Source organism: Balaenoptera physalus, assembly GCF_965194825.1.
Source record: "Balaenoptera physalus genome assembly, chromosome: 14".
Lineage (NCBI taxonomy): Eukaryota > Metazoa > Chordata > Mammalia > Artiodactyla > Balaenopteridae > Balaenoptera > Balaenoptera physalus.
The window spans coordinates 69,873,598-69,896,824 of record NC_138893.1 but is presented as its reverse complement, the minus strand read 5'-3'; the positions used below and the strand labels follow the sequence as shown (position 1 = coordinate 69,896,824).

Sequence of the window (23,227 nt, the reverse complement as noted above, 5' to 3'; positions counted from 1 at the left end):
GGGAAGAGGTGGTGCCACCTTGAACAAAGGGGTCATTGTTCTGCTTTGGCCCTCAACACTGGTTTCTGTTTCGAGTTCCTACCAAGACAATTATCTTGAAGACCAGGCCTGGTTCAGAAAGAAATTCAAAGTTCCTTAAGATTAGAGTAGGATATGTCTAGGTTTATGTCTGTTGTCCCACATAATTAAGAAGGGCTCCCTTTTGGCCTTTTTGGAGTAATGGAAATGTTGTAAATTTGTATTATGCTGGTGGCTGCATGACTCTACACATTTGTCAAAACTCATCCAATTAGACATTTAAAATAGGTAAATTTTTATTGTATGTAAATTCTACCTCACAACTGAGTTTTTAAAAAGACACAGGATGCTGAAACCAGTGAATGGAAGTTTAAAGAAAGACAGACTATTATACCATCTCAAAATTGCTTATTAATTACAAAAGGAAAAAACAGTAACTTTCAATGCAGACTAAGTGATACCACTCTAACCAAGTAACCAAATTTAATTGCCAATGATGGGGTAAAAATGAGCTTCCTGCTACCATGCCCTAGGACATTTTGGAGTTCCTGCCAAAAATGCATAAGGTAAGCTAATCACAAGGAAACATCAGACAAACCTATTCTACAAAATAACTGGCCCATAGTCTTCAAAAATACCAAGGCCATGAAAAAATGAAGAAAGGGTGAGCAGCTGTTTCAGATTAAAGGCAACTAAAGAAATATGACAACAAGATGCAATCTTTGATCCTGGACTTGAATCTGGAATATTGGGACAATTGCTTAATTTCAAATATGGACTGTGGATTAGGTAACATTATTTTGTCAATGTTAAGTTTCCTGATTTTGATAAATGTACTGAGGTTATATTTAATAAAAAGGTCCTTGTTCTCAGAAAATTCACTTAAGCATTCATGGATAAAGGGGCATGAAATGCAAATTACTCTCAGATTACTAAAACAAAGTGTGTGTGTTTGTGTGTGTGTGTAGACAGAGACAGAGAGAAGAAATGATGACACAAATGGGATGAAATATTAATAGCTGGGGTGAATCTGGGTGAAGGGTTATCCTGACTTTTTTGAGCTATTCTATAACTTTTCTGTAAATGTGAAACTATGTCAAAATAAAAAGTTTCAAAAAGCATCCTCTTAATGGTCAATAAGCACTTGAAAAGATGCTCAACATCATTTTCATTAGGGAAATCAAAGTCTCTGAGATACCATTTCACACCCACTAAGACAGCAATAATCAAAAAGACAGATAATAGCAAGTGTTGCCAAAGATGAGGATGTTTAGGTTTTTCCTTAAAAATCTAAACATAGAGTTATCATTTAACCTAGCAATTCCACTCCTAGGTACATGTCCAAGAGAATTAAAAACAGGTACCAAATACATACTTGTACCTGAATGTTTATAGCAGCATTACTCACAATAGCCAAAAGGTGGAAACAGCCCATATGTCCATGAATGGATAAACAAAATGTGGTATATCCATACAATGAAATATTATTCAGCAATAAAAAGCATGAAGTGTTGATACACGTTAAACATGGATGAACTATGAAAACATTATGCTAAGTGAAAAAAGCCAGTCCAAAAGACCACATATTTTGAAACTTATTACAAAGCTAAGGTAATCAGGACAGTGTACTACTGGCATAAGGATTGTTGTATAGATCAATGGAAAAGAATTGAGAATCCAGAAATGGACTCTTGGATTTATCATCAATTGATTTTCCACAAGGGTGCCAAGACAATTCAATAGGGAAATAATAGTCTTTTCAATATGTAATATTGGGACAACTGGATAGTCATATGCAAAGGAAAGAAATAAAAACCTACATCACACCATACACAAAAATTAACCCAAAATGGATCACAGGTCTAAATGTAAGAAGTAAAACTATAAAACTCTTGGAAGAAACCATAGGAGTAAATTTCTGTGGCCTTGGTTTTGGCAAAGCCTCTTAGATATGATACTAAGAGCATAAGAGGCAAAAGAAAAAATAGCCAAATTGGACTTCATCAAAATTAAAAATTTTGTGTTTCAAATGATACCATCAAGAAAGTGAAAAGACAGCCCATGGTGGGACTTCCCTGGCGGTCCAGTGGTTAAGACTCTGCATGGGACAGATCCCTGGTTGGGGAACTAAGATCCCACGTGCTGCAGGGCATGGCCAAAAAAAAAATAAAAAATAAAAATAAGCCCATAGAATAGGAGAAAATATTTGCGAATTATCTATCTGTTAAGGGACTTGTATCCAGGATATATGAAGAACTCCAACAACTGAGCAGTAAAAATTCAAATAACAATTAAAAATGAGCAAATAACTTAAACCAACATTTCAAAGAAGACATGCAACTGGCCAATAAGCACATGAAAATATGCTCAACATCAATAGTCAATAGTCAACATTAAATGTAAATCAAAACCACAGTGAGATACTAGGATGGCTAAATCAAAAAGATAGACAATAACACGTGTTGATAAGAATGTGGAAAAACTGTAACCCTCATGCATTGCTAGTTTGAAAGTAAAATGGTGTAGCTGCTTTAGAAAATAGTTTTGCAGTTCCTCAAATGTTAAATATAGAACTTGTTATATGAGTCAGCAATTCCACTCCTAGGTACATACCCAAAAGAATTGAAAATAGGTACTCAAACAAATACTTCTACACAAATGTTCATAGCAGCATTATTCTCGATAGTCAAAAAGCAGAAACAACTCCAATGTCCATCAACTGTTGAATGGAAAAGAAGATGTGGCATATGCATTCAATAAAATATAATCAGGCAAGAAAACGGAATGGATTACTGATCCATGTAATGAGGCTGAACCTTCAAAACATGCTCATTGAAAGAAGCCAGTCACAAAAGACCATATATTGTATGATTCCATTTATACAAAATATCTAAAATAAGCAAAATCATAGAGACAGAAAATAGGTTAGTGCTTGCTAGGGGGTGGGAGAATGGAGGACAGAGGAATGATAACTAAGGGGTATGGGGTTTGTCTTTGAGGGTTCCAAAATTCTAAATATTTCTGAAATTGATTGTGGTGATAGTTGGACAACACTGAATATGCTAAAAACCAGTGAATTGTACAGTTTAAAATGGTAAATTTTGTGGTATTTGAATTATATCTCAATAAAGTTTTTATTAAGAATTAATTCTACCAAGGAATAAAACGACAACTTGAATAAATGGAAAGGCATATTCTGTTCTTGTATAGGAACATTCAAAATCATGAAGATGTCAATTCTTCCTAAGTTGATCTATAAATCTATTTCTAAAATATCTACAGGATATTTTTGGTACTAAATGATTCTAATGTTCATTTGGGAAAAGAAACAAGCAACAGTAGCTCAAATAATTCTGAAAGAAGAACAAGAAGGGACTTACCAGAGGTAAAAAGAGAGTATAATAAAATAATCAGATATTTGGGCAAGCAAAGTTGAAACAGATTGTATACTAAGTTGGGAATCAGCCTTGCTGCAGTGCTGGCCAAGTAGGCTTGTGCCAGCTTTTGGGTCCCTAGGTGTTTGAGTCACTCAAGGGTAATTTTTTATGTTGAACCATATGAAATACTTGTCTTTGACCTACAAAAATATCAGTTTCAACTTAATGTGGTTTAACTTAGTATTTGGAATGACAAAATGAAGGAAAAATCAGAGCAGGGAATCTGAGTCAAAGTCTTTTGCCAGTGGCCAAAAACAAGGAAACCAAGTATCACACTAAGATTAAGGGCCTTAAAACTGGTCCCCAACTCAGAGATACAACTCATGATTGGTAGCTGATGCAATTGTGGAACTGGTGCAGGCCGGGCATGAAGTGAGCAAAGTCCCAAGGAACAGCTACAGAGGATCCTGGGCAATTTGGGGCTTTCTTTGATTGGCTATGAGTGGGAATGTGGTGAAGTACAAAGAAGGGTGACGGGTCTGGCTTGAAGATGCAGGGTCAGGACTGATCACAGAGACTGACGTGGAAAGGGGGAACTGTAGCAAATATGAGATGCAGTTGTCATCAGGCAATATATATGGTTCAGTTCTCAAGTTGGAAGCCAAGCAAATTACTATCAGGAATCAAGACACATAAATGCGATGTGTGATCCTTGACTGTATCCAAGATTAGGGAAAAATCACTATAAAGAATGTTAGTGGGACAATTGGACAATTCTGAATATGGACAATGTTAAGTAACAGTACTGTATCAGTATTAAATTTCCTGATTGTGATAATTATGGTTATGTAGCAGAATATTCTTGTTCTTGGGAGATGATATAAATGGAAGCTTTTTTTGTTAAATTTATTTATTTATTAATTTTGGGGGCGTTGGGTCTTTGTTGCTGCGTGCAGGCTTCTCATTGTGGTGGCTTCTCTTGTTGCAGAGCATGGGCTCTAGGCACAAGGGCTTCAGTTGTGGCTCATGGGCTCTAGAGTGCAGGCTCAGTAGTTGTGGCCCACGGGCTTAGTTGCTCTGAGGCATGTGGGATCTTCCTGGTCCAGGGATCGAACCCGTGTCCACTGCATTGGCAGGCGATTCTTAACTACTGCGCCACCAGGGAAGTCCCTAAATGGAAGTATTTGGGGATAAAGTGACATGATACCTGAATCAAATTGCTTCTGAAAAATAGAGACAGAGACACAAAGTAACTGTGGCAAAATATTAACAACTAGTGAATCTAGATGATATATATTTGATATTTTTCAAAATTAAAAAAAAAACTTGGGGGCTTCCCTGGTGGCACAGTGGTTGAGAATCTGCCTGCCAATGCAGGGGACACGGGTTCGAGCCCTGGTCTGGGAAGATCGCCCATGCCACGGAGCAACTGGGCCCGTGAGCCACAATTACTGAGCCTGCGTGTCTGGAGCCCGTGCTCCGCAACGAGAGGCCGTGACAGTGAGAGGTTCGCGCACAGCGATGAAGAGTGGCCCCCGCTCGCCGCAACTGGAGAAAGCCCTCGCACAGAAACGAAGACCCAACACAGCCAAATAAATAAATAAATAAATAAAATAAATTTATTTAAAAAAAAAAACTTGGAAGGGATAAAAGGAATACTAGCATACATTTGGTCCACTTGATATCTACTGCTCTGTCAGATGGGGAACACTTAGCAAAAATAGGAATCAGGTACTGGTGAACATGTTTTAAAAAGGAGACACTAAAATGGAATGGACACATGCAACACTGGGCCTCCTAAGTGTCAGAAGTCTGCTGTCTCCTGCCAGGCCTGTGCTCCGCAACGAGAGGCCGCGATAGTGAGAGGCCCGCGCACCGCGATGAAGAGTGGCCCCCACTTGCCACAACTAGAGAAAGCCCTCACACAGAAACGAAGACCCAACACAGCCATAAATAAATAAATAATACATACATACATACATACATACATACATACCAGCACCCTGGAGCCAGATGGTCTGGATTCAAGTACTGGCTCTATGATTTGTGAGCTGTGTGACCTTGAGCAAGTTATTTACCCTCTCTGTGCCTCAGTTTCTTTACCTTAAAATGAGGAGTAATGCAGACAAACCTAAATTTTGTAGAATGGGGACATTCTACAAAATGACTGGCCAGTACTTTCCAAAAGTATCAAGGTCATGAAAGGAAAATTTTAAAAAAACAACAAGACTAAGGAACCATCCCAGATTAAAGGAGACTAAAGAGACACAACAACCGAATGCAATGTGAGCTGTTAGGTGGGATGCTGGGGCAGGAAAAGGCATTACAGGGACAAATAATAATTGGCTATATGAATATACCAGCTCCCTCCCCACCCACCCACCCCCCCCCCCCCAGAGAGAGAGAATTCTGAGGAGTGTGTTTGGCGGTGCCTTCCAAAGACTCCCTGCGGGAGAAGGCTCCAGTCACTCACTGGGACAGCTTGATTCTTAATACGTCCTTTATTGGCTGCTGCCTTCCATTCTCTGTTTCCTCACTCCCTGCCCAGTGTTCACTCTACCTCCCCAATAAACTACCTGCTCTAAAGTCCTTGTTGCAAGGTCAGCTCCTAAGGGAACTGGAACTAGGACATTTCATTCCACTGATATAAAGCACAAAAATAGCTAGAATTAATCTATGCTATTAGAAGTCTGGGTAGAGCTGGATGGGGACAGAAGTGGGGCTCCTGGGGTGTTTGTAATGTTCTGTTTCTTGATCTAAGTACTGGTTATATAGCTTTGTTCCATTTGTGAAAATTAGCTGAGCTGTATAGCTATGTGAAAATTAGCTGAGCTGTATAGCTACAATAGGTGCTCTTTTCTGTAGGTATATTATAATCCCCCCCAAAAAATAATAATAATTCTGTTAGTTCTGGCAGAGTGTTTTTGTTTTTTGGGTTTTTTTTCAGTGAAGGAATGGTAAAAATTCTTACTCATTGGCTTGGCAATGAAAACAGGAATAATACATTTATATTAGCTAAAACAACAAATCATTTTTATAATTATTTTTCTGGTTCACATACGGTCAGTAAATGAGAAGAAGCAAAGGCCAGAGAGATGAGAACTTGGGCCCGGATGGCAAAGGAGAAGACAAGAAAAAGAAGATAAAGATGGCATAGTATTCACAGATCAAGAAAGAGATAAAAGGAAGCAAGAGACAACAAAAAAAGGTAGAAACACAGACGTTTTTATCTCCATAGGGTCAGAATAGGTTATAAAGCTTCCTCTACAGAAAGACAAGTATCCTATGATGTCAGTTAAATGTGGAATATAAAATCAAAGACAAAACCAAGCAAGCAAACAACCCTCCTCCTCAAAATGAACTCGGACATACAGAGAATAGATTGGTGGTTGCCACAGGTGGAGGGTGGGGGGTGTGAGAAATGGGTGAAGGAGGTCAAAAGGTACAGACTTCCAGTTATAAAATAAGTAAGTCATGGGGATGTAATTTACAGCATGGTGACTATAATTAATACTACTTATTTTATATTTGAAGGTTGCCAAGAGAGTAATCTTAAAAGTTCTCATCACAAGGAAAAAATTTGTAACTATGTGTGGTGATGGGTGTTACGCTGACCTACTGTGGCGATCCATTTTGCAATATACATGAATATCAAATCATTATGTTGTACACCTGAAACTAATATAATGTGATATGTCGATTATATCTCAAACAATTTTTTTAAAAGACTCCTTTCCAAAGCTTAGAAGCACAGACATTCATAAAATGACCTTTATTTCTTACATTCAACAAAGGAAAATCCCTAAACTCTTTTCTTACATTCAATAAAGAAAAATTTCATTGAAGAAAACTGCAGAGTCAGTCCCAGTTACAAAGGAAGTGCATCTCTTTTCGAAGCATCACGTTATCATCCTGTGGCCTTTTGCCAGAGGACTCAAGATTTATAGCCAAGGCAGAGAGGATGTTTCCCACTGGCACCTGCCTGGTGGTTTAAGTGTTAAACCTAAGCCTCAGAGGAGAAAGTCCCCATTCTTGTTGCAGATTGTAATGAGAGACAAGGAGGGAGATATCTGAACCAGCTCTGTGAATTTTATTTTAGGTTGGACTGAGCAACAATATGCAAATCAAAAAACAAGCAGATTGGGCTTTTCTGGTGGCGCAGTGGTTAAGAATCTGGCTGCCAATGCAGGGGACATGGGTTCGATCCCTGGCCCAGGAATATCCCACAAGCTGTGGAGCAACTAAGCCCGTGTGCCACAACTACTGAGCCTGCACTCTAGAGCCCGCGAGCCGCAACTACTGAGCCCACGTGCCACAACTACTGAAGCCCGCTTGCCTAGCGCCCGTGCTCTGCAACGAGAAGCCACCACAATGAGAAGCCCGTGCACCGCAATGAAGAGTAGCCCCCACTCACCACAACTAGAGAAAGCCTGCATGCAGCAATGAAGACCCAATGCAGCCAAAAATAAAAACAAATAAATTTATAAACAAACAAACAAAACAACAAGCAGATTATCATGAGATTTAGAATTATTTGTCAGCTACTCCTTCAAGGTCCTCCCTACAGATATTAACCCTCCTTTTTTTTTTTTAAACAGGAGGTTCCAGGTTGACTTATATATTTAAGTTAAATTGAACTCTTTAGTGCACTGACACTAAAACATTATTGCAATACATTGTAAAAACAAGTTCAAATGTCATAGCATGTGCATGCGTGCACACACACACACAAACCTACTTTGAGTCTGTGTCTGATATTTTCTACTCTCCTAAGTAAAGAACAAGACTTTTGCTGAGATTTTTTAAAAAGTGTAATTTAGGGATTTAAGATTATGCGATAAAAACAGTCTGAAAGTTACTCCCCTCCATGCAGTATCCTTATAAATTATACAACAGATATAAGAAATAAATTGTTGACTTCATGCCGGGGCTTGAAATCATGAAGGGGGATTGCTTGAGAGTACAGAAACAAACAATGTGGCCCCCCAAAGAAAGAAATTGATATGAAACCATGGGAGAAGCCAAGCCCCCAGGTAACCTAAGTTTCCACCCACATAGGAATTCTGCTGAATCCTGAATCAGGTGGGAGAATTCTAAACCAGAAAATTAGTGTACAATCAAGAAGTGCTAGTGTCCGAGGAATGCCACTGCCATGAAAGATAGATAACAAACTGAGCAAATGGAAGATCTTATACGTGATCAATAGATCAATTAAAACAAATTCATTTAGTATCTTCTGCAACATAAGGCAAAATAAAACCAAAGAATTATGAAAAAGAACCAATTAGAAATCTTGAAAAGTAAAGCCCAAATTGTTGAAAAGAAAAACCTCAAAAGATAGTCTGAATAACAGAACAGACACACTGTGTGAATTAGCAAGCTGGGGATTAAGTTTACGGGGTCTTACAGAATAGAACAAGGAAAAAAAGAAGATGAGAAAGTTTAGAGACATAAAGAATGGATAAGGACATTTTACCTTTCATTTAGGAATTCCAGAGGGAGAATATATAGAGAAAGGAGGAGGTAGTATTTAATCAATGGCTAAGCATTCCCCAGAAGTGAAGAAAGCTAAGAAATTTCAGAATATCAAAATAAAGAAAAAAATGCTAAAAGTTACCATAGCAGATAGTTTAACTTTAAAGAAATAAGGATCAGATTTTCATTGTAAATTTCATTAGCAACACTATATCCAAGAAGACAATGAAGCGATATCTTCAATGAGCTGTTGGAAAATAACTGTCATTTTAGAATTCTACACTCAGCTACAGTATCACTTTAAAGCACAGGCGAAACGAAGGCATATTTTAAGTATTCAGCATTTAAGAATGTTTAGCACCAACAGATTCTCACTGAAAGTACTTAAGATGTATGCCTACATACAAAAAAGACTGAAGGAATCCAGAGGAAAAAGCAGTATGAAAAAAAGTAATCTTAGCCAAGTAATCTTACACAATTCAGTCAATCCTATAGTTTAAGACTAAATTAGTATTAATTGCAAAAAATGTTTAAAACAATTTAGAATTAGAATTCTGGATGATATGAACAGGGGAGTTGGGGAGAAGGGAAACAGCAGAAGAAAGTGAAAATGTCTTGTCCTGTTTAGAAAGAGTATATACATATTGATTACCTTTAGATTTTGTTAGGCAAGTATAACTTTATGTGTGGGTATAAAAAATTAAGAGTAACCATTAGAAAAAAAGCAATGGAATGTATAAATTTCAAACCAACAGAGGAAAAGAAATGGAACAAAGAAAATTCAATCAACCCAACAGAAATCAGGAATGGGGAGAAAAAAGAAACAAAGAGACCATAGGAAGTAGAAAACACAAAGTAAGGTAATACAGTTAAATCCAAACAAATGATTGACTATAATAGGAAAAAAGATTTAAGTGAATAAAAAATGGGAGATTCATGTGAAAACACCATTCGAGGAAAATTAAAATTGCTAATAAGCTTAAGAAAAGATGTTCAATCTCACCAGTTATCAAGGATATACAAATATATGGCATTGAGATGCCATCTTTACTGACCAGATTGGCAAATACTTTTAATTTTGATAATAGCACGTGTTAGTTAGGAAGTTGGGCAAGCAGTTACCCTCATAGCCCACCATTGGGAGTGTATATTGGCACAATCTGGAGAACAATTTATCATCTCTATTAAAACCAAAACATTTGCATACAGGTGCAAGGACGTATAGTCAAGGATATTCTAGCAGCATGGCTTATAACAGTGAGATACTGGAAAGAACCTAAATGTCTCCCATAAGTGGGAGAACAACTAAATAAGCCATAGCATGTTCATACTGCAGAATACTTTGCAGTCATTAAAAAGAATAATTTTGATTCATTTTTGATAATATGGATAGGCATATTGTGACTATTTAAAAATACACAGAATGAAAGGTACAGAATTAGTTTATATGTGTAAAACCACATAAATAAATACTGTGTGTGTAGATAGACAGACAGACAGACATATGTACATAAACACCTAGAAAAAGCTCTGAAGGCTTAAACATCAGACTCAGAGCTAAGATCGCCTCTGAGTGGATGAGATGAGATGAAGAGTGGAGTGAGTGGTGTGTGTTGGCTTGTGGGGAGAGCTTGGGGTGGGGTAGATGCAAGGGCTTTAGTCTTCTTTGTAAAGTCTGATTTTACTTTCAAAGAAATATTTGTGTATTATTTGTTGAATGAGTTTGATTACAGTTTTTTTTTCTTCCTCTGGATGTGCTTGCCTTTGCACAAATGGCAGATTTGCTAGCCTAGGCTATCTAGGCATTCAGGGAACGGGCTGAGTAGGCACAAGTGGTTTACCAACACTTGCACAACAGGATTTATGACCTCTCTTCTCCCTCCCTTCTACCCCACAGTACTCCCCAGATGCTGGAATCTTAAGGAAGGAAAGGGGGCTGCCATATCCAGCTGTGGACTAAGGATGGTAGCACCCACTCTTGAATAAGCAGGTTACCAGCACCCCGCTAAGTGAAGCTGTGTGTTTGTGTGTGTGTGTGTGTGTGCGTGTGTGCTGGAAAGTCGTCTTTTATGTAAGTACGCTGGAAAAATTATACTTCAGGTAAGGTTTGAGGGACACAATGAACCCTACAGCTTCTAGACTATTAAAGCTTTTTTGTGACCTCCCTTGAGCTATCCACTTTCTGAGCTCTAATGTGTAACATCAAGAAAAGGAGGAACCTTCTCCTCTTTGGCAATGAGAAGTTGGAAACACAGCCAGAACAACTCTTTATGTCACTGATTAGTCTCAGGCTTATGCATTTTGCTATTTTAAATTTCTCCCTTATTTCAAACCAACTGCTTATGAATCTTTCCATTTGGCAACCTGGAAATATTTAATTAGAGCTCTTCTATAATGATGTTGTTGTAGAAGTAAAATACTTAGGACAACATCAAAAACAACAATTCTTTCTGGTTCTCCAATTCCACACTGCAAAGTCCAGTGTGTTTCCTCTCTTCCTCTCTGACCCCCACGGCCCTCAGAACTTTCTCCATACTCTGAAACCCCAGTAGTAAGTTATAATCTGCAAGATCCATTTGGAATTTACAATATTGAATTCCTATAGTATTGCCAATTGTATTGTACCACTGGTTCCTTCTATCTTTCTATTTCTTTCTCTCCTTTGAAGTTCCTAATGCAGTGTTTGATTGGTTACTTGATTGATTAGAATCTGGAAGTAGCTGGTGTATAATCATCATTAATGCTTGGTTCCCTGAGCTAGCATTGGCTAGGTGCCTGGGACAATGTCTGGGCAGACCCCTCATCTTCTCCCCTGTGGTCCATTAGCCCAGGATGTTGCAAGGAAACTGTGGGGAGTCCTGCTGAGTCTGAGCCACCCTAAAGCCAACAGTCCAAGAGAGGGCTAGTTCAGTTTCTAAGCCTAAGCACTTTTCTTCCATTACCACCCAAGGAGCTTGGCCCCAATACACCCCGCCGCCACCAAGGATCCACTACAAAATTTGTGGGGCCCAGTTCCCTGCCTCCATGGGGGCCTCCAGAAGCAAGTCCTGGCCTCTCTCCACTATGACAGCTCTTTCTTAGTCATTTTCCATATGACACAGAGACACACTGGCTGTCAAGGTTGGCACCATGGAGCTGCACTGCTCACCAGGGAACACTTAGCCACTTAGCCTGGCTCTTTATCCCAACATTCTTTAATTTCAGGAGCCTGGGCATCACCTGGGAGCTTGTCAGAAATGCAGTGTCTAAGGCCCCATCTCAGACCTATTCATTTAGAATCTGCTTTTTAACAAGATCCCTGGCAGACACCTGGGCACAGAAACTCAGATTAAGCTCAGAGAAGCTCAGATTAAGGCTCTAGGCCTGGGATCTCCCCTGATACAGTTGACTTCACAAATACCATGGCAGGAAACTCCTCTAGGATTTTCACTGGTTGACAGTTTTAATCATGTAAGTATAGCAAGAGAATGACCAGTATGACAGGTAGATTTATCTGAATTCTCAGGCATGGTTATTGCAGTGCAAGATCTCTTTAACATGAACAAATTCAATACAAAGCATGACTCAAAAACATTTGAAGGAATACTAGTAAAGAGAGTAAGATTGAACACACAGGAAGGGGAGTTCAAAACAGCACCATCCCAGGAGAAGCAGGAAAGGCTCAATCAAGAACATAGTGGTCACTGGCCTTGGGCGAAAGGGGGGATGACTTTTCCAGAGACTGAAAGAAAGGAGCGGAGGCAGCATGTAGCCTGCTGGTTTTGTTTGCCTAGCATCCCTTCTCCCTGCTTTTGGTAACAGTCCCAACTTTTTGTTTGGGGACCACTTCTGTCCATTCTATGTGGTCTTGGTAGAAAAGCCAATTAGGGGAGTGGGAATATGACCCAAGGGAAGCTAATGAGATTCTATTTATCTCAGGAATGGGAAATTCAGAGGAGAAAACCAAGAAGAGAAATGACTGGAACTGAGTCCTTCTAGTGGCAGGGGCTCAGAGGAGACTGCCCTAGGTTCCTCTGTTTTATGCTCTTCCCAAGACCAGTGTCTGCTTGGCTTTACTTAAGTTCTGTGAGCTTTGCAATATCTTTCCCACAAATTCTGGTTTGTTTGAGTTTGCCAGTCAAATTCTGTTGTGTGCAAAGAAAGAACTGTATGAGATACAGAAGGTGTAGACACAGAAACATTTTAAGTTGAGGTGAGAAGAAGTCTGTTTTCTCTGACAGAGGCAAATAGGATGGATAGTTTGAACCACATGGTAAAGTTATGGAAGGGATCTAATCAAGGATAAGTACATAGAGCAAGCATAAGTAAAAGGACTGCCAGTCAGTGCTGAGGGGCCAGCTAAGTTTGCAGAATATGAAATCACAGTGATTTCCTTGAGTAACCTAGGTGTAGGAAAGGAGAAAGGGCACAGTTGGACTGATTCAAAGCTAGGAGTTAGCAGATACCATGTGTCAGAAACATAAGGTGGGGATATTAAAGGGCTGTCAAGAGAAGTTGAAGGCTGACATCATGGGCTGCAGGCAGGACAAGCAAGGAAATGAAGCTAAGAGGGCGAAATGGGGAGGAGGGGCACGGAGAGACTGAGGCTTGGGTTAGTTGAGAACAGACCAGGGAATAAGAGAGAGACTTGGAAGTTTAAGAGGCTGCTCTATTGCAGTCCAGGTTTAAAAGTCAGAAAGTTTCAGCTGCTAAGGCCCAGGGTGTGGGTAATCCACGGACTTTGAGAATTGGAATGTAGATTAAGGTTAGTAAGGCACCTTGAGGCCAGGGTCATCCAGATGGCCGCTGAAGTTGACCATGATGATGTTATATAAGATGTAAGTTTGGTAACTGGCTCACCTCAATTTTACCAACCAAGTTCTTAAGTGGTTTTATTTTAAAATGTTTTAAATGAATGTAGGGGAATGGCCAGGAGGTTGGTAGATTGCAATTTAAAAATGAAGTTCCTTCAAGAAACTACTAGCTATAGGGTAACATAACGGCTAATGGTGTGGGTTCCTGGCTCTGCTCCTTTACTGGCTGTCTAACCCTGAGTAAGTTACTTATCCTCCCTGTGCCTCAGTTTCCTCAACTATAAAATGAGCATAAGACTACCCGCCTCACAGAGTCATTGTGAGAATTACATGAATTAACATGTATAAAGTGGTAAATGCTGAGCACTTCATAAATGTTAGATATTGTTATTAAAGAGGAGACATTATAAATAAACTAAAATATAATGTGATACTCTGTGGTGAGTATTTGTACAAGCATGTAGAAAATAACTGAGGGGGGGGCACTTAAAACTATCCTTGGGATAACCAGGGAAGTCTTCAGTAAAGAGACAGAAGCAAAAACAAAACAAAGTCCAAGAGTTTGATAAACAAAGGGCATAGGGGAAGTGGTAGGATCTATGTTCAATGCTCACAGTATGACAGGCACCGTGCTTTTACAAATATTATCACATTTAACACCACATCCCTGCAAGACATGCAACTTCCTTTCACTGAGGAGCACTCACAGGGATTAAATAACTTGGGCACACAGGAATGGAAAGAAATTGGAATCTTCATTTTAAAAAGCAAGTTGGTCTGGCAGAAGAAGAACTCTGCAGAGGGGCCTTCAAGGAAGTGTGAGGTGGAATAGGTAGATCACTGAGCGCTGGTGGGAAGCTGGGAAAGTTGAGGATGGATTCACATGCAGGGATCAGATTATAAATAGCTTTTGCCTGTCATACGAGAAGTTTGGACTTGAGTCTGAGAGCAATGCAGAGGCAGTAAAGGATGTTTAAGGAGGCCCTACACAGTGAGCTGAAACCGAGCACGTCGTTAAAAGTACGATGACAGCCAGATACATCAATCTCCAGTAAATCTGGGCGGATCCCCAGACAGGCAGAGGAGACGCAGCAAGGAAGAGGAGCAGCGGCGAGCTCTTCCTCCGCCCACATCGCCGGATGTTTAAAGCCCCTAGGCTTGTTCTCCCACACCTCCTTTTGGCTCCTCTCTCTAAACACACCTGGCTGCCTGCGTGCTTCCGGGGCTAACTACGCGCCGCCACCTGCGCCCTCCAGCTGAAGCGCAACCCGGCCGACCCACCCCTTCAGCGCCCCCTGGCGTCTGCACCCTTGCTCTTTTTTTTAGTGAAATAATTTTTTAAAAATTTATTTTATTTAAGTATAGTTGATTTACAACGTTGTTTTAATTTCTCCTGTATAGCAAAGTGACTCAGTTATACATATATAAACTTTTTTTCATATTCTTTTCCATTATGACTTACCACAGGCTATTGAATATAGTTCCCTGTACTATACAGTAGGACCTTATTCATCCATTCTATATGTAATATAATTGCATCTGCTAACCCCAAACTCCCAATCCATCCCTCCCCCACCCTCCCTTCCCCTTGGCAACCACAAGTCTGTTCTCTGTATCTGTTAGTCTGTTTCACAGATAGTTCATTTGTGTCATATTTTAGATTCCACATATGTGATATCATATGATATTTGCCGTTCTCTTTCTGACTTACTTCACTTAGTATGATAATCTGTAAGTCCACCCATGGGACTGCAGGGCTCTTCTAACTCGCGTACCTCAGAGAGCAGCCCGGCCTCCTTCCGCAGCGCCCCGCATCCGGTCACATGAGGGGCAGGTCACCTGCTCTCTGGTCACGTGAGGCCGGTCACGTGCCAGGGCCGCACCGCTAGCTTCCGGAGACTTTCGGGGCTCAGCGGGTGTGGTCCTGCGGCTCCCTGAGCCTACCGAACTGCACAGCCAGGATGGTGAGGGCGGGGGTTCGGGTTAGGGTTTGGCCCTGACCGCCGCCTCCCCAGAGCTCAGCCCCTCTTCTCGTCCTTCCCGCTGCAGATGAACGGGACCACCCCCGACCAGGAGCGGCCGCCGGTGTCCGAGCCCGTGTGGGAGCGGCCCTGGTCGGTGGAGGAGATCCGCAGGAGCAGCCAGAGCTGGTCGCTGGCAGCCGACGCCGGCGTGAGAGGCGGGCCCCAGGGACCGGAGGGGAGGGCGGGCCTTCTGGGGTGATGCGCGGCCCTGCGAGCGGGACGATGGGAGCCCCCAGTCCCCCTCCACCCAGTCGATCCTGTTGCCTCTCATTGACTTAATAACGTCCCTTCTCGCCCTCGAAAACTCCCGGATGGTAGGCCCCAGGCACTTGGGCGGAGGTGGGCTGGTCGACCTTAGCCCTCTCAGTGTTCCCACTCGGACTGAGGCCCTTCCTTGTTTGGGTTTTCTAGCCAGGTGCCCAACTCCACCCTGAGCGGGGATCGGCTTCCGCCACCTCGCAGGCTTACATGGCACTAGTTAGGCTATTCCATGTTGGGACCTGGACTGAGCGGAGCGGTACACAAACCAGTATATGGATATCCTTGAGTGGGACTCTTTAGGCCGGGGGCCCAATAAGCTCAGAACTGTGATTCCAGAGTTCCATTTGAATAGGATTTTTGGGTAAGAGTAGTGGTTTGATATTTTTCCCTTTGTCTCTGATCCCTGTAGAATGACAACCAAACAGGACTTTTAAATTCCTCCAGAAACGAGATAGCAAGTATCCATTGACTCATTGCCACTGTTCTGATGAGCTTTCTTAATGTTTTTCGATGCTACTTGGTCTTGGTACTGTCAAAAGCAGCATCCCTTTTACGTTCCAGCACACGGGCGCACACACACACACAGGTGAAAGGAAATGGGTTCTTTTCTGTTTTGACACGCAGAATAGGTGCATATAATATTGATTCTACTGTATGTTTGTTTTTTAAATAGTTACTACAGTTTCTACAGGAATTCTCACAGCAGACTATCTCTAGGACCCATGAAATCAAGAAACAAGTGGATGGACTAATTCGGGAAACTAAAGCCACAGATTGTCGACTACATAATGTCTTCAATGACTTCCTTATGCTGTCTAATACCCAGTTCATTGAGAACGTGAGTTACTTAGTTACATCAGACTTATAAAAAATAATACTGTTAGAAGGAGCAAGAGTCACTGTGATACTAAGCGACTCATTATTAGGTTCTCTTAAATATTGGTGAAGTAGTGGTTCTTGGAGATTGATGACCCCCCCCCCCTTTTTATTAGTAAAGTTTATTTTTTTTCAAGCCTTTGAAAAAACCTAATGATAAAACTTCCTCATATTCCAGTGTTTTCACTGATTTTTAGTTTTGGTGTAGTCAGCAGTTGTGCTGAATTGCATGGCACTCCAACAAGTTTTGTTATGAGCATGCTGTGTAAGGAAAGCCATACACCTGGTCTGATCCTCTGGACACCATCAGGTTATTGATTGTATCCATTATGTCCTGATAAGTTACATTAAAGGCATGTGTGTGTCTACTTGGAATATTCTCAACTAACATTTTGTTATGATGGCTGAACCTATGCCATAGAATCAGCTCTAAACAGATTATTGAGCTTTAACCCAAGTGCTATTTTGTCTATATATTTATCGAATTTCTAGGTGCTAGGTTCTAGGAATACATAGATAAGTTAGACAGAGCCCCTCCTTAGAGAAGATCATAATCTTCCATAATAGTGTAATTCCAGAATAAAAAGGAAGCAAGTGTGGCTGGAGCCCAATGACTGTAGGGGAGATTGTTAACAGAGGATGGAGAGGAAGCTTAGTTAAGCTGTTCTGTATTTCTCATAGGGCGGCTAACTTTCTGAGTATCAGTGTTAATTAATCTGTGAAAAGAGAATTAGTAAAGTAGGCTATCTCCTGAGATTGTTAGATGCAAAGTAATAAAAAAAGATTTCAAAAATTGCAAGATTATACAAAGCCCAAGATTTAGGATTGTTAAGAAGAGACTAAATATTGTCATGCAGGTATCTTATGCAGCATGTTTGTACATTTTTAGTAGTTCAGGTTGAAATGCCACGACTAGGCTTTTTGGGGAAGCTGTGTGTAAAATAAAGATCTTAATAAAGGTCTTAAATATCTCTTTACCAGTAGGTTTAAAATGTAACAAATATTCTAGTCAACTCTGTAGTCATTTTCTGGTTGTCTACACAGAATGTCCATGCTTGGTCCTGAGCATCTTTCCCATTGGAAGAGACAGTTTACAGGACTCTCATCTCTACTTTACTGGTGTATGCAGCCCCATCACTTTTTCATCATGCTGAATTCCATGTCCTTTTGAATATACCTGTTGCTCTCATTCTGTACCTTTCTTGCTGGATCAGGTGCTTAGCTCTTCTCTGCAGTCAGTGTTGCAGCCCTAGACTGGGCAAGGAATAGAGTTGGGAGGCTTCTTTTGTACCTGATGTGCCTGTAACCACATTGGTACTGGATTGGTACCCGACTGTTACTTTGGGGGTGAGGGGCATCATAAGCTTCTTTTTCTGAATCATAACCTTCAGGTCTTTTTCTTTTCTCTAGCTCTTCTTTTCTGGCCAAGTTTTCTTAGCTTCTGAGTTTCCCATAATCTAGTTTTTGTGGGTGGTTTTTTTGTTTGTTTGTTTTTTGGTTTTGTTGATTATTTTTTGGTAATAGTTCTTTATTTCTGTTCACTTCTTGGATTCCCTACTTTCCATCCATCTCTCCATCCCCTTAGTCCTTATGCCTCTTCCCCTTCCATTCTGCAGCCAAATTCCCCTTTAGATGTGCCTGTTGCCACTGCCAAATCAAACTGCTTCCCAGACCTCCCTATAATGCCACGTGTTACGTGTTTTTCCATTTGTGGTAGAGCATGATGATGAGTATGGCTAGTGCTTAATAAAACTCTGAAATAAACTACCTGCTGATAATACATTTGGCAGTGATTTGACTTTGCATGTGTTTTCTTCAAACCCAGGCCAGTACTCATGTATTACAATTCTGGCTTAAATGACGGTGCCATTTGGTTTCATGGTAGTTTATTGGAAAGATACCCACAGTCATAGGTTTCTGGGTTTTAGTAATTGACCTAGAGGCAGCTAGTAGATTGCAAACTGCATTACAGTTAGTGAAACTGAAGAGCAATCAGGACTTTCCAGGGCAAGAGAAATTAGTGCCTTTAGTAAAGGCTCAAGAGGGGACTCTGAAGGAGGAGAAATGCTGATTAACAGTGACCAGTGCATCAGTGTGTTATCCGGAGGGAGTACAATTCTTGAAGCTTCATTAATCTGTTAATTTAGGAATTTTGTCCTGAAACATTAAGTGACCTAGTTAATGATTTCTTTAGTAGCACTTCCCATGATTGTAATTTTACATTTATTGATATGATTCGATGTGTTGAACTCCCCTACTAAATCAAACCCCATATTTTTGCTAAATGTTGTATTCCTTGGGCTCAGCATGAGCCTGATATATAAGGACTCAGTGAATATTTGAATGAATTAATGAGAGATCACAAAAGTGAAAAGGACCAGGGCTGTTTATAACATGTTAAGAAATCTCAGCCCCTCATCAGCGTTTTCCCTAATTCCCCACCTTCACCTCTTACCTCATCTCCCCAAATGAGGAAAAGATGCTTTGAGGAGAAATATCAAAGATATTTAACAGTTCTGGGAATGGCTACCTGATTTTAAAATGATCAAAAAACCCATGAAGCTGTGAGTTGGGTGAAACTGGTAAGGGTGAAGGAAGTTAGCATTGATTTCCTGCTGTGTACTGAGTACTTGAGATGCATGGTCCTGGCCACCCTCGAAAGATCCCATGGGTTTTATGTATTTGCTGGTTGGTTTCTTAGATGTCATGTTTGGCTTTCCACAGGCTGCTGATCTCTTGTGAGGTAGTTTTTAATGACAGGCAATAGAAAAAGCAAGGTGTTAGTGCTGTTGAGACCTCAGCATGAAGCTCAACCTTTTAGGTTAAATGGTCTCGCTATTTAAAGTCTGACGTGACCTTGGTAGCTGCCTTGTCTTAAAGTCTCCATTTTAAGATTTATTTACTTTATTTCTTCCTGCCTTTGAAAATTACTCCCCAAATTTCTGGCCTTTATAGAACAATTTTTTTTTAAGTATGGAAAAAGAAGAAGCATCTGAAATTTCAGATGCTAAAGGAGAGCCTCTTAACATTTTGACATGTATATTCCAAGTCCATTTTCCATGCAGACATTGGGCTTTAAGTGTTTTCCTTTCTTGTTATAAAAGTAATGAACACTCACTGTAGGAGAGATTGGCATATATAAAAAGTATTAAAGTGAAAAAATTAAAACTACAGAAATCAGCTATAATTCCACCACCCCAAATTAACCAGCCACTGAACATTTTGGCATATTTCTTTCTAAGAGTATATATGTATGTGTATAACTTTAACCTTTTCTATATATTGGCAGCCTGCATTTTTCTTAATGTTAGTGTATTATTTTATAAACATTTTAACACATCTGTAAGATTTTGTGAACTTAATTTTTATTGTTTTTATTTCATTATGTGCCTATCATTTAACAATCTCCCGATATCAATTTTTTTTAATAAAATATTTCATGTGTCTAGAAAAGAACAGATAATAACCACAAATGCTAATAATATACACTACCTTGCATTAACAGATTTTAATATTTTGCCATATTTGCTTAAAAGGACCAACTCCCATTTTTTTCCTTAACTCTAAATATTTTGGGTGTGGGCTCCTTTGTATCTCTGCCTTTTTACTCTTCTTACCTGGAGAGTATATCTGTGTGGATGTATGTCGGTGCAGGTATATGTAATATGAGGTAGGGATCTCATTTGGTTCATTTCCATATGACTAACTTTTACTGTGTAGTTCTTTTTTAAAAATAATTAATTAATTAATTTATCTTTTGGCTGTGTTGGGTCTTCGTTGCTGCACATGGGTTTTCTCTAGTTGTGGCGAGCGGGGGCTGCTCTTCCTTGTGGTGCGCGGGCTTTTCATTGCGGTGGCTTCTCTTGTTGCGGAGCACGGGCTCTAGGCACGCGGGCTTTGCTAGTTGTGGCTGGTGGGCTCTAGAGCGCAGACTCAGTAGTTGTTGCACCCAGGCTTAGTTGTTCCGCGGCATGTGGGATCTTCCCGGACCAGGGCTCAAACCCGTGTCCCCTGCACTGGCAGGTGGATTCTTAACCACTGCGCCATCAGGGAAGCCCTATTGTGTAGTTCTTTTCCTCAGTGACTTATATGTATGAATGTGTGTTTTTGTGAATATAAAATCAGGTTTACATGTAATTGTGGGTCTGTCTCTTGCCTCTGTCTTTTATTATGTTTATCTGCCATAGGCAGTATCACAATCTTAAATACCAGAGATTTTCTATTAAGTCCTAATAGGGCAAATCCCTGTGACTTCTTTTTATTCAGAATTGTCATGGTTATCCTTGGCTTTTTTCTTTCCTCTGTGAATTTGAGGATTATCTTGCTAAATTCCCCAGAAAATTCTATTAGCACTTTGATTGGAATTGCATAGAATTACAGATTTGGTGTTTGTGACTTTGCACTATAAATCTGATGCCATGATCATCTTATTGTTTGTATTTATTTTTCTTGGAACTAAATTTCTAGAAGTAGAATTCTTGGGTTAGAAGATACGAACGTTTAAAAATAACATTGTCCAGTCAGATTGGCAGATATTTTTAAAAGGTGGGTAGCATGGTCCCACTGCTGGCAGAAGTCTGGGAAGTAGGCACTTGAATGTGTTGTGGGGACAGTGTGAGTCGCTCCACATTTGTGGCCAGAAATCTGGAGGTAGCTATTAAGTCTAAAAAACAGTTTTGTCCTGTGACTTGGCAATCCTGTTTTTGGGAAGCCTGTAGAAATAAAAGATCCAGGGCCTAAGAATTTGTGTGCATATGTTTACAGCAGTTTATTTACAACAGCAAAAACTGGAAATCTCCTTAATGTTCCCTAATAGAGAATTATTGAATTAATTATAGTCAAGTTCATGCCATAGAATATTGTGCAGATATAAAAAAGATTGAATCAAATCTATTTGCATCGACCTAGAAAGTGGTTTATGTGAATATCAAGTGAAAAAGTGGGGCAGAGGAATGTGTAAAGTATAAGTGCATTTTTATTTAAAAGCAGGAAGAGTGGGAGAACTCTGAATATGTGCATATGTCTGTATATATCTGTGTATGTTTCTATGTGGGAAACATAGAGGAGCACACACCAAGCTTAAATTGGTTATTCTGAGGGTTTGGTTGGAGGTAAGGATGGAACAATTTTTAAACACATCTCTTTCACTTATATCTTTATATTGACTTTTTAATTTTTAATTGACTTATAATTCACATACCATAAAGTTCACCCTTTTAAAAAGTGTACAAGTCAATAGGTATTAGTGTATTCACAAAGTTTTGTAACCATCACCAACATCTAATTCCAGAACATTTTCATCATTGCACTATTTATAATGAGAATGTTTTACTTTGGAAGTTTAAACAACAATGTATAGTTAAAAAAGGAAATTACAATGAGTTGCCAGAGTGATAGATCTGTTTTGGAAAAGAGAGGCTGCCTGCTCCAGCTGTATGGGTCAGTCCCATGGCTGGCTTTCTGGCAAATCATTGGTAGGCTTGGCCTATCTATTTTCTTATAAATGGGATAATAAAAATTTAGCAACCATTTTAAGCAACAGGATTAAAATAACTTACCTTTACCGTTTCCACTGTGCAAAATGTTAAAGCTCTTGTTACCTAGTAGGTAGGTTCTACCACTTGGTATTCTCATAGCCTCACATTTGAGTACCTGTATCATTGCTCTGTCCGCATTAAGTATTAGATTAAACAAGAAAGTGTGAACACCAATTTCTTATTGTTTTTGTGACTGTGGTCAACAATGAGATTGAAGTTTTTTTCCTCATGTTTCCTAGTCATTTGTGTCTTTTTTTTAAAACTTAATTTTGGGAGAGTTGACTACTGTTCTTTGCTTTTTGCCCTTGACCAGCTGCCTCAGCCATTTGTTGAATAATCATTTCTTCCCCATCTTTGTCTTTTTTAAATTGTGTATTGAATTCTTGCATTGTGATTGATTCCAAATGCTGTTTTGACCATTCCAAACTGAATTTGCTTCCGTATTTAGCGTGTATATGATGAAGAAGTGGAGGAGCCGGTGCTCAAGCCTGAGGCAGAAAAACCAGAACAGGTACTTGCGTTAAATCACTCTTCTGTTGGGCTCCTTTCGAGAAGAAAAGTGGTGGAGATTTGTGATGTGGCTGGTGGAGGGATTGTGGGCAGGGAGATGGACACTGGGGGAAATGGGAAAAGCTGCTCCTGACAGCCCAACAATTGAACTCTTTAGTTTGTGAAATTTAGTGTATTAAGAAATGTATAGATTAAGTTCCTGAATTCTGGCTTAATAGAGCAGAGATATGCAGAGATTTTCTGTAAAGGACCAGATAATAAATATTTTGTTTGCTGGCCGCATTGACCTATGTTTCTTCGCTTCTTTTTCTTCTCTTCCTCCTCCCCTTCCCCCTCCTCCGTTAAAAATGTAAAAA

At 39.9% G+C, this 23,227-nt stretch overlaps 2 protein-coding genes across 16 annotated transcripts in view; one reads left to right on the top strand and one right to left on the bottom strand.

Moving 5' to 3' along the window:
- MSMB (microseminoprotein beta) overlaps positions 1-15,479 on the bottom strand; it is a 49,754-nt gene extending 34,275 nt beyond the window's left edge. The window contains exon 1 of the mRNA XM_082423515.1: positions 15,375-15,479. The gene's annotated coding sequence lies outside the window, so the exon portion shown is untranslated. The remainder of the gene's footprint in view (positions 1-15,374) is intronic.
- Positions 15,480-15,495: 16 nt separating this feature from the next.
- The window catches only part of LOC309642247 (WASH complex subunit 2-like), a 56,254-nt gene continuing 48,522 nt past the window's right edge, over positions 15,496-23,227 (top strand). For 7 of the 15 annotated variants that reach the window (XM_082423462.1, XM_082423461.1, XM_082423464.1 and 4 more), the window contains exons 1-4: positions 15,498-15,627; positions 15,713-15,835; positions 16,622-16,786; positions 22,810-22,872. In XM_082423462.1, the coding sequence (XP_082279588.1) occupies positions 15,625-15,627; positions 15,713-15,835; positions 16,622-16,786; positions 22,810-22,872 (354 nt within the window). In that variant the 5' untranslated portion in view covers positions 15,498-15,624. Of the gene's footprint in view, positions 15,628-15,712; positions 15,836-16,621; positions 16,787-22,809; positions 22,873-23,227 lie in introns of all 15 variants that reach the window. The other 8 variants (XM_082423467.1, XM_082423459.1, XM_082423466.1 and 5 more) reach the window with 2 other exon arrangements.